Below are 12119 nucleotides of genomic sequence, written 5' to 3' on the forward strand. Positions count from 1 at the left end.
TGAAATTATTGGATAGAAGTTATTTTTGAGTTAAATGACCTTTAATGTCTTTAAAGTGAGTTAAATATTAATAAATTTTTATATGTGTCTTGACTTTTTTTAAAAGAAATACCAAGTGTTTCCTTCCAAATTTGAAGTGATATAGTATTTTAGTTTTCTTATATGATTTTATGAACTTCAATGTAAAAGTTTTTCAAAGTAATAAGTACATTCACTGATTGAATTATAAAATTTGGAGAAATGTTTATTTCTTTTAATCATCTGCTCTTTTAAATAAATTAAATAAGTATGTTGTTATTCCTACAAATAGGACAACATATATTATAGTTTAACCATGGAGTTAAGCAATGGAAATGGAACTTGTGATTGCAAGACAAAATGCTTATATGTTACACATTGATCGTTTAAAAATGAATAGGAACATCTAATTCTCAAATAAAGTTGATTGTTTTGTTAAAACCAACATATGTGAATTAAAATTTAACTATGCAAATTTAAAAAATAAATATGAATAGATTAGAAAGGCAAGAAATGTAAAAGAAATATTTTTATATAAATAAAATAAAAATTGAAAACAATGTTAAATATATATAATACTTTCTACATTAAAATATAGAATCAAACTCTTACAGGTTACAACACATATGAGATATAACAACATTTGATATTGGTAGGAGAGGAAGAGAGAATATTTATTATAAGATGGTAATCCAAATTAGATAATGGAGATGAATCTTTAAAAAATAGAACAATGTAATATCTATATATGTATAATACTTTCTAAATTAAAATATAGGATCAAACTCTTACAACACATATGAGATATAACAATATTTGATATTGGTGGGAGAGGAAGAGAGAATGATTACTTATAAGATAATAATCCAAATTAGATAAAGGAGATAAATCTTTTAAAATAAGAACAATGTAAAATATATATCATGTAGTCTCTAAAATTAAAATTTAGCATTAACAATTTACAATGATATTTTTTTTTTTACAACCCATACAACAAAAATAAGAAATCAAAAATAACAAAAAAAAATAAAAAATGATTTGAAATATTGTAGAAGAGAATGAGAGAATGTGAAAATGAGATAGTAAAATAATGTCAATAAGAGAGAATGATAGATTGAGAGAATGCTTATTTATATGATAAGAAATGATGGAAGTTACATTTAGAACTATGGAGTTACAATAGTAATTTATTGTGTTTGAATAGAATTGAGTGGTAGAATATGATTAATGCATAATTTATTTTATTTTTAGTTATAATTTTATTTTAATGTGTGAGTTAAATGTATTGTGTTTATTGGATCTTAAATATTGTTTAAAGCAATTAGAAAGCAAATAAAAAAATAAAAAAATTAGAAAACATTAAATGAAAATCAACCAATAAGGAGAGACCAAAACCTTACTTTTATATATATGATATATTGCTTTAAACTTTGAAATGAGAAATATATTGTAAACAATAATTTTACATGAGAAATATATTAATTTAGCCAACCAAAATATGAATATAAGTTTAGCCAACCAAAATAAATAAAAAATATTAAAATTTAACCAAAAATAATTTCTCTTGAAAGATAATAAGTTAGTAGGAGGAATGAATTAATGTATAATTATTGGATAGGAGTTACATTTGAGTTAAATGGAGTTACATGTCTTTAATTATAAATAAATATTTTAATTTATTATAACATAAAATAAAAGGAATACCAAGTGGCTGAATCAAAATTCACATGATTTGGTTGTTTGTTGATATAAACTCAACACTTACACATAATATTTCAAAATAAAAATATTACTTTTTAAGTGACAAACTAAATTATTTTTCTTATAAAATTATATGAATTCTTCAATCTCAATAATTTTTAAAATCCCAAGGATAACTTATATTTTTTTGGTTTTCACTCATCAATTTAATTTATAGTGCTAGATTTCATACTAATGGTTTCATCTTTAGAGAATTTAGTGAAATGATATTTTTAAAATTATATTTTATTTTTATATCTAAGTTCCAGTTGAATATGTTTTGTTTTTTGGATCATTTTTTATTTTGATTAAAGACACAAAAAACCAATTGTTTAATTATGTTCTTTTTGTTTTCAAAAACCTCAAATCATAAAAAATATATATATATATATATATATTATATTGATCTCTGTAGATTTAACAATTGGATCACAAAACAAAATAGTCTTTATAAATGGATAAATGGATAATTATATTGATCTTTAAATATTATATTGATCTTTATAAATTATTTAAAATGATACATGAATATGTGAGATAACCAGAGACATAATAGATAATTATATATGGATCATTTCAACTTTATGATCTTATTGTGTGGTGAATATTGTAAGGAAGTATGAAAATAATGACTTATAAGATGTTAATATAAAATAGAAAATGGAGATAAACATTTTAAAAGATTAAAATAAATATATAAGATATACATATCATACAAACTCTAAACTTAAGCTTGTACAATGATATTTGATTTGATTTTTTATAACCCATACAACAACAATAACAAAAAAAATACAAAACAAAACAAAAAAGAGATTTGAGAATAGTGGAAGAAGATGAGAGAATGAAAGAGTGATAGACTTAGAGAATAAGATAATAAGTATTTGTAGGAAGAAAAATGATGAAAAATTATATTTAGAAAAATGAGAGTTACAATTCTAATTTATTGTTTTGTTTTAATACAATTGATTAATACAACTTAGTGGAGAAATAAAGTTAATGCATAATTTATAGGGAGAAGCTATAAAGATTTCAGTTTTATATTATATGAGTTAAATGTGAAAATTAATTGTTTTAATATAATTTTTTTCTTTTTGTTAAAATTGCATTGCCAAGTGGACCAATAAGGGGAAACTGAAACTCTACTATTTCCAAAATCCATCTTACCTTTCCTCTATAGAAGTAATTATTGCACACCTCGAATGGTGAGAATCGTCCCACGGTTGAGCACCAGAAGAAACAAAGTGGAAATTTCTTGCTCCATCATTTCCCTATCACTCTTCATACCAGCTTCTGCAATTTATACACTGGTAAAGATAAATGATGAGGAGAAGTCACTTGGATCAATGTATTGTAACCTCAAAATGCATGCATCAAGAAGTCTGGGATTAATCTGCATTACTTCCTATTACACACTTGTGCATTGAAACTTGTGTCAATCTTTTTCAAACAAAGGGCCTTATCAAATTTATCATCTACAACCACATCAATATATATTGGTCAAACGTTATTGCTTATAAATTTAAGATAAGCAAAATCTGTTCCAATGATCGTCAAAAAAAAAAAAAAAAAAAAATCTGTTCCAGTTTTCTAGATCGGGTCCTAACAAATCACGGTTTTTGGATGAACATCCTTAGCTTCCATCTTTTTTTCTTTTTTTTTTTAAATGTTATCAGCTATCATCACACATAATACATTCTCATAATAAGTTTTATGATACTCCCCTTTTCTTTTTGTATGATAAGTTAGGCAATGGCTTTTTAAAGTTTATGCATATGGTTTCATGCATGGTGTGTATGTAATTTGGTATTTAACTAGTACAATGTATAATGTACGCAATTTCGAATCCTGACTCGGATACAGATCATTGTGTTTGTGCAGTGACTCAAACAATTCATTGACCTGCTCTCTAAAGGATGCCATTCTTGACCAACAACAAAGGAACTTAAGTTTTCATTTACACATTCTGCTTTTGGATTATTACACATTCATATTTTCTCATGAATTTTGAATACTTCCTTTTAGATAATTTCATACATATATTAACGTAATACATAAAGATAAACATTATCCGAACAATTGTAATATTTTTTTACGTGGTTTCACATCGATCTTACAGTCTTCTTATATAATTATGGTTTTTCATTAGTTTATGTATTTCTTAATTATTTAAATACTATAACAAAAGATACGAAACAGGATAAACAAACCTTCGTCGTGCTTGCATTTTAGCATAAGCTATTTTGGGATACATTTCGAGTATAACTTAATAACAGAAACAAAATAGATATGCAACATAAAAAAATTAAAGGATGATTAGTTTAAGTGTCTGTTTGTTTCATCATTTAGCATTTACATCTAAATGGTCTATTTAAATGATACATCTAAATGATTCATCTCAATGTCAAAAACGAACAACATTTAAATGGTTCATTCAGATGGTACATCCAAATGAATAAACGAACAAGGCCTAATTCGTATTATTGAATCAGTTAAATGAATAAGTTGACTTTTTCTTTATTTACCAGGGGAACAATTTATGTGACATGAAAAATTCTCCTATGAAAGCAACGAAGAGATAAATAAGTGTTTTACACATACAATTAAGTGACGAATAGCATTTCTTATATTTTTATAATTAATACACTACATAACTATTCCTGGAAATCCAAATTAAAATACATATTATATAGAGATAAAACTGATACATTATATAAATAGAGAAATGAATTAAGATTGTGAACGAGAACGACTAAATGCGACATCAAAGCCATTAAACAACGGTATTTTTATGCACTCAAGATTAGCCAACTTGAAATCCAAATTATACAATTTTAGAATAAAGTTTTTCGGACGAAACTTTTGCATTCAAGAGTAGCTAGCCAACTCGAAATGCAAATATAATAGTTATATTATACAGAAAAAACGTGAAGTTGTTTGGAAGTATGAATATGATCGCTCTTTCGAGTGTCTTTGAAGCTTTTGGTTTTAGGTCGGCTACGTGAAATCCACAACTTACAGTAAGCACCGACTCAGCATTAACACGTGACGTGGTTCCCACAAATACCAACTCTACATCTTCTTCTCCAGACTATTATACTCACTTATCAGATAAACCTACTAAGAGAGAATATAAACAAATGTGTGAGAGTGTGACGACATCTTCACGAATCATGATCTGCTTATCGATCAACCTCACTGGTGGTTTGATAAGTCAACCCTAATATCTGTCCCTTAAGGAAAATATATGTATTATAAATTAAAATTGACTTTGCGTATGGATAAAACCCGTCCAACGTGTTATTCTGCTGGCAAAAATAAATGGATTAGGATAACACATCAACATCAAATAAGCAATATACTAGTGTTTAAAACAATATTTAATCAGATGACTTTTCAGCTTATTGAACATTAAATAAAGTAGAAAATTCAACTCGAAAACTGTTATAAAACGAACACGAAAAGGCCAAGTTAAGACAACATTACAACCGAAACAAACACAACCCCCACCATTTTTTATTTTCATCCGTTTCGTTCTCTTGTTTTGGTTCGTTTTTTCCCGTTAAAATCGTGTCGGAATCAACAAACATAGCGCAAAAGAAAAGTCTTAGCCCACCGATGGCTCAAGTCTTGTCTCCGCCAATGGCTATCACCGGGCCGACGCCGCTACAGTTCATGGCGGGTCTTCTTGGTCGAATCGTTACTAAAGACACGAACAAAGAGATCAGTACTCCAGAGAGTCCGAAGAGTCCACGGACCCCTCAAGGCTCTATTCTCATGGATAAGTACGAATTAGGAAAGCTTCTAGGTCACGGAAGCTTCGCTAAGGTTTATTTAGCACGGAACATTAAATCCGGCGAGGACGTGGCCATCAAAGTCATTGACAAGGAGAAGATCGTGAAGAGTGGAATGGCCGGTCATATAAAACGGGAGATCTCGATCCTCCGACGTGTTCGCCACCCTTACATTGTCCACCTCCTTGAGGTCATGGCTACGAAGACAAAGATTTACATCGTGATGGAGTACGTACGAGGCGGAGAGCTTTACAACACGGTGGCTAGAGGACGGCTAAGAGAAGGAACTGCTCGGAGATATTTCCAGCAGTTAATCTCATCCGTGGCTTTCTGCCACAGCCGCGGTGTTTACCACCGCGATTTGAAGCTTGAGAATCTGCTTTTGGACGATAAGGGGAACGTTAAAGTCTCTGACTTTGGGCTCAGCGTTGTCTCGGAGCAGCTCAGGCAAGACGGAATCTGTCAAACGTTTTGCGGGACGCCAGCTTATTTGGCTCCCGAGGTTTTGACAAGGAAAGGTTACGACGCAGCCAAAGCCGATATTTGGGCTTGTGGAGTGATCTTGTTTGTGTTGATGGCTGGTTACCTTCCGTTTGATGACAAGAACATATTGGTTATGTACAAGAAGATATATAAAGGGCAGTTTAAGTGTCCTAAATGGTTTTCTCCTGAGCTTGCAAGGCTTGTGACAAGGATGCTAGACACGAATCCGAATACAAGAATCACAATACCTGAGATCATGAAGCATAGATGGTTCAAGAAAGGGTTCAAACATGTCAAGTTCTACATCGAAAACGATAAGTTATGTAGGGAGGATGAGGACAATGATGGAGACGATTCATCATCATTGTCATCAGGAAGATCATCGACTGCTTCAGAAGGAGACGCAGAGTTTGATATTAACAGAGTTGATTCAATGCCGAGACCCGCGAGTCTAAACGCATTTGACATCATATCGTTCTCTACCGGATTTGATCTTTCTGGTTTGTTTGAAGAAGGTGGACAAGGAGCAAGGTTTGTATCCGCTGCTCCTGTGATAAAGATCATATCGAAATTGGAAGAGATTGCGAAGACGGTGAACTTTACGGTGAGGAAGAAGGATTGGGGCGTGAGGTTAGAAGGTTGTAGAGAAGGTGCTAAAGGACCGTTGACTATTAAGATTGAGATCTTTGAGCTGACACCATCTCTAGTGGTGGTTGAGGTGAAGAAGAAAGGAGGGAATATAGAAGAGTATGAGGAGTTTTGCAACAAGGAACTTAGACCACAGCTGGAGAAACTGATGCATTACAAAGCAGATGAAGTTGAAGAAGCAATGTGTTTGCCACCTGAAATTGAACAGTTACAAAGTTAAAAAAATAACTGGAAGGTCGAGAGAAGAAGACATAACAAGAGAAGGTATCATCATAGAACGAGACTAATAACATTCTTTGTTACTATACCATATAATTTCATTTGTTTTGTTGTATATATATGAAAGTGATGAGAGAGTTGTAATGGGAGTGATATAGGAAGATCAGAGAAGAAAAGAAATTAAGAGTAGTGCGATCTAAGGCAGTTAGACGGTTTTTGCTGGCGATTACAAAGGCTAGTTTTTCGTTTATTGCTAATATGTTTGTACATGTATCTCTAACAAAGAGACAAGCTTAATGATAATTCTTTCTCGGCCTTCCCCTATAACACTGTCTTGTTCATCCTAAGATTACTCATTTCGATGCTTCATCTCAGAGAGACTGTATATGATAAACTGAAATGGGTAAATGTTACCTGTAGACTTTGCTGTCCTGTAGTTGAAGCACCTGAATGGAAACTTTTGAAAACGCTAAGAACAGTTATATGATAGAAATATGAACATAGCATTTACTGGGAACAAATGTTCGTCTTATTAGCTAAGTAGGCAACAGACAGATATGGAAGTATAGCTACACATGTAAATCAATCTGAGGGATTACGGGTTAAGTGTTCTACGGGTCACAAAAGAAACTCGGTTTCTTACGCCTATGAAGTTGTAATCAAATTCAACCTGATGATCCATTCCAAGGGTTCAAACCATTAAGTTGTGGATTGACAAGATGAACGAGCAACCAGTTCCTGCAAAAGATATAGCGAAGATCAAAAGCTGATTAACGTTATCGCCTATATTGTGTTTCTTTATCTCCCAGGGAAAACTTTAGATGCTTACTTCAGAATAGCGTATATGATCTCTGTGCGTATAAGAAGTCTTGACTATAGTTTCCCACTTGGTAACACTTGTGGAGTTTTCTTCCATGTTCTTTTTTTTGGAATGAAACAGATATCTTCGTGATGGGATCTTTGAGGCTAATGAAGGCAGATTACTGAGAAGCCAAGAATCAGAAGGCTTTTTGGGTGGTGGCGGAGCAAGTGGAGACATATCACAGCCATTGTTGTTCTTTTCCAACTCATCTGCCTTCCCCGTCTTGATACCACTGCTAACACTTAGAGTTTCTACAGCCTGAAGCTCGAGAATGGCTTTAGGTTTCTTTCCCTCCATTTCTGGTTCCTCTGAAATTGTTTCTGGCAAGTTCTTGACATTTGAGTTACCATGATCGTTGCTGGTCTTTGGAGAGTTCTCTGTGTCAACATATAATGTCTTCTCCATGATAGATTTTGTTGAACAGTCTTGTCTTGTACTTTTTGGATAGAGTAGCTCTTGAGACATGGCTATGTTTCTTATATGCTTGTTCAACCTGTTAGCTCTCATAATCTCTGCTTCCTTACGAGTTCCAGGGAAACCAGCAGGGTGAAGAGGGGAGCTGTTTCCTACACTGCGATACGGTGACATACAGCCAGTTTGCCTGTAAGGAGAAGATGGCCTACTTGTAGCACTCAGGTTTGATTCAAGTTGCTCAGATCCAAAGTTAAACTTCTTCCCAACACTTGGATGTACTGGAGATTGAGCTATATTTCCCAACTTAAGCTTATAATCAAGAGCGAGCTGAAAACATACAAGATTTTGAATGATATATTAGTGAGCGTCTGATTAGATCTATACAAATACTAAAAGAAGTGAAAAGGAAAGGGATCAGGCTTGAGAAGGAACCTTTTTCACAGATTGGAACCGAGACTTGAGCTGAGCGACCTTGCTTGACTTCACTTGATCATGGCTGGAGTAAGGTTTCTCCTTAAGACCATGCACGGAGCTCAGCATACCGAGTGAGTTTTTAAAGCACAGTTGTGGTGACATCATCCCACAGCCTCTCTTAGAAAGATACTCAGAAACTTCATCATCATCTGAATCATCCTCGCTCTCTTCATCATAATCTATGCCCTGATAATAAGATGGAGAAATCATAGACTCATACCTATTAGGAGTTGCATGATTCTCCGCTGGTACTATATCTCTAATTTGTCTCATTGGTTCAGACATGAGAGGCAACGGTTGTCGCTTCCAAGCATATTGAGTTGGTTGCTCCACAGTCATGGATTTCGCGGCAGGTAAGAACCGATCCAACATGAAAGCCCGAGGTTGAGGATCTTCAGATGGCATTGGCGGTTTCATTGCCTCACTTATGCTATGCTTTAAAGACAATGTATCAAGGGCATCAGAGAAGACATCATCATCATCATCACTCTCTTCTTCTTCTAAATGTTTACCCACTGAACTCTCCAAGGGAGATTCGAGAGGAACAGAGGCAGATTCCGGAACCTTATCTAAACCCATGTCTTTTTTGACAAGAACTGAAACAGAAAGAGATTCACTTGTCTTGGAGTCAGCAACATCATCGAGCTGCTTTGGCATGTTTCTACGAACAGACACTGCTGATTTCTTCATCCTCCTTGTAGAAAGAAGAGGTGCATCGAAGTTAAGTTTGTTCTCCGCCATTACAACCAACCAAAGCCGTTAGAGAAGTTTCAGAGATGGACTGACACTAGTTTAATGATGGTTCACAGTTCTCCAAAACAGATCTGAAATATAACAGAGATAAATAAATAAGTCGGAGCTACCTAGATTTCTTAGTAGTTGACTAATTTAAAGCACTTAATTTAATTATATACACTGACACACATGAACCCCAACGACAAATCTGATTAAGATGGGAAAAAAACAAAAAGTAATGAACTTTACAAGAAACTTTTAGTTAAATTCAAAAAATATAGTTGCGTCGCTAAACTTTCAAACCCGTGATTTAAATCATTGGATAAGGTATTATGTGCAAGAATTTAGAAGATTGTGACAATCTTTGAAGCAATGTAGGAACTAAGTGAAATCAACTAACCGGAAAGAGATGTGGAGGGAGGAGCTTCGGAGTTGTTCTCTGCACTGAGAAAGAGTTGTGATGAGCGAGAGGAGAAAAGGACGTGACTTTGAGTCTTGAGAAAGAGTAAGAACAAAGGCATGTGAGAGAGAGAGAGAGAGAGAGAGAGAGAGAGAGAGAGAGAGAGAGAGAGAGAGAGAGAGAGAGAGAGAGAGAGAGAGAGAGAGAGAGAGAGAAGATAGAGTAAGCTTTTGGTTTTGTGTACATTTCTGTGCCGTAAAGATGACGGAGACGAAAATGGGAATTGAAGAAGAAAAAAAAAACAGAAAAGAAACAAATGTCACGAGAGGCTTGTGCGAATGTATTAGATACCCCCAACTGTGTAAACTTTTAAAAGTTCTACTTAACATAGCGTCTCAACTAATTCTAGAAGTATATTATGTGACAAATATCACTTTTATTAGTGATAAGTACATTAGGATTCATATCACTATGTCATCTTATTCTAATCCAAATTTGACTAAGGAGGATAAACAAAAAGAAAGAAGAAAAACAAAAGATGGCTCGGATGTTTTATGTGAAGAGCGAGGCCATATACGGTTTTGCTATATCTTTATGATCAATTGCTAACAGATACAACAAACCATCCAACATAGAAGCCAAAAATTAATGAAATAGAGCCCTTTTAGTTAGTAATAAGCATCAAGATGAGATAAAAGAACATGAAAACCAAATATTTTAGTAGGATTATCAGCTCTGCACCTGAGCTTCTGCAGTTTCTTTCTCTTCTTTGGCTTCAGCCATTAGTTCATCAAACTTGTCTGACTTCACAAGCGTTATTTCAATCTGCATTACCAAAGAAACCGAAACTGAATAAATCATAATTTCAGAACAGATTGGAATATGCATGAAAGAGTTTGCTCTAAAAAAAAACACTACCTTAGCTTTCTGAACAGGACGTCCCCTTGAATCATCCTTAATATCCACAGTTGTAGTCATGATCTCTATATATATAACAAAGAAACCATTATTTTCCGAAACAAAGCTCAATCGCCAATATTAGAGAATGTACTAATTCAGACTGACTAAAAAGATCACTTACTCTTCTCAACAGCAAAACCACTGTTCTTCAGAATTTCAGCAACAGTAACAACGGTTGCAATGGCTACATGTTTCATGGTAGAAGAGAATCTTAATTAGTACTATGAGGTATATAAACCAAGAATCAGAGACTACTTTAGAGCAGCTCAAATACACATTACAGTCCCAATAAGTATACCAAAAGAGAGAGATGAACAAGATACATACCCATCCCAAGAGCAGACAATTCAACATCATTGTACTGCTGCATATACCTCTGAACAAAATCCAAACAATAAACACTCAGTTAAACACCAATATGTTACATACCATTACGAGTAATAACCACATATACACACCAAGTAAAACTTCAAAAAACCCATTCCTAAGCTCTCAGTTCCAATTGAAGAAACAGTACAAGATCATTTAACATAGAGATTTTTATAAAGGTTGAGCCTTTAGGGATTGGATTCACACACAATAACATACTCTCAATCGAAACAGATCTTTGGGGACCAGAAATTTTCAAAAGCTTAAGAGGAGGACACATAATAAAGAGTGGACCTTGGCGAGATTGACGTAGAAGAACAATGGTTTCTTGGTGTTGGAAACCTGAATCCGGTTTTTCTTCTGGGAATCAGTCGCCAAGTTCATGTTGTTTACTCCATCGGTGATCTCTTCCATGGCTGTTAATTTGTCAATTCGTAACCCTAATTTTTTTTTCAGAGGTAAAGAATTTAACAGGGCAAAGAAGAATCTACGCTTCTGGGTTATGTATATGTCACCCAAACATTCCGGGTCAACCCGGTTAGTTAATCGGGTTGTTGGGAAGGGCCGAAACAACATCTTATATGGGCTCTAAGGGGGGTTAATAGTGGATCAAAGGTAAAAGGGTTGGGTTTGTTTTGGGCCTCTAGAGCGTTTCTAACAATTGTGTTTCTTGCTATCTAATTGTGGATGACGTGATAAGTTGTGAGGAATATTTAGTTATTTACATTATGAGTTATGACCACTATGATTTCAGTTTTAGCTTCTTGCTGGTTTCTTACGGTCCATTTTTTGTGTTGAATAGACCTCGACCATAGTGGTAACTGGTAAGTGATAACTCGATTGTAGCTACATTAGTCTGTAACTCTGTATAATCTGCGTTGCATGGCTCTAAATCTCGTCGGATGTATTAGTTTATTATTATCTATGGGCTTTAAATATGTAAATTGGTTTTTGGAGTCGTATGTTTTTAGAAGTGTTTGGCGTAAAAAGAGAAATGGACTGT

At 33.7% G+C, this 12119-nt stretch overlaps 3 protein-coding genes across 3 annotated transcripts; 1 reads left to right on the forward strand and 2 right to left on the reverse strand.

Moving 5' to 3' along the window:
- The first annotated feature begins 5151 nt into the window (after positions 1 to 5151).
- Positions 5152 to 7226, forward strand: LOC104786147 (CBL-interacting serine/threonine-protein kinase 13). The gene has a single exon (XM_010511486.3). The coding sequence runs from the start codon at positions 5377 to 5379 to the stop codon at positions 6901 to 6903; it is 1527 nt and encodes a 508-aa protein (XP_010509788.2). The 5' UTR covers positions 5152 to 5376; the 3' UTR covers positions 6904 to 7226.
- Positions 7227 to 7386: 160 nt separating this feature from the next.
- On the reverse strand, positions 7387 to 10119 carry LOC104786146 (uncharacterized). Its single transcript, XM_010511485.3, has 4 exons — positions 9788 to 10119; positions 8611 to 9476; positions 7732 to 8505; positions 7387 to 7640 (listed from the first exon to the last, which is right to left on the reverse strand). Exons 2-4 carry the CDS (start codon positions 9391 to 9393, stop codon positions 7602 to 7604), a joined length of 1596 nt encoding a protein of 531 aa, XP_010509787.1. The 5' UTR covers positions 9394 to 9476; positions 9788 to 10119; the 3' UTR covers positions 7387 to 7601.
- A 218-nt stretch (positions 10120 to 10337) lies between these two features.
- LOC104786148 (uncharacterized protein At2g34160) lies at positions 10338 to 11600 on the reverse strand. Its single transcript, XM_010511488.2, has 5 exons — positions 11411 to 11600; positions 11075 to 11123; positions 10869 to 10931; positions 10706 to 10770; positions 10338 to 10612 (listed from the first exon to the last, which is right to left on the reverse strand). Exons 1-5 carry the CDS (start codon positions 11528 to 11530, stop codon positions 10517 to 10519), a joined length of 393 nt encoding a protein of 130 aa, XP_010509790.1. The 5' UTR covers positions 11531 to 11600; the 3' UTR covers positions 10338 to 10516.
- Positions 11601 to 12119: the final 519 nt, after the last annotated feature.

The sequence above is a fragment of the Camelina sativa genome, chromosome 5 (genome assembly GCF_030686135.1).
Source record: "Camelina sativa cultivar CO46 ecotype springtype chromosome 5, ASM3068613v1".
NCBI lineage: Eukaryota > Viridiplantae > Streptophyta > Magnoliopsida > Brassicales > Brassicaceae > Camelina > Camelina sativa.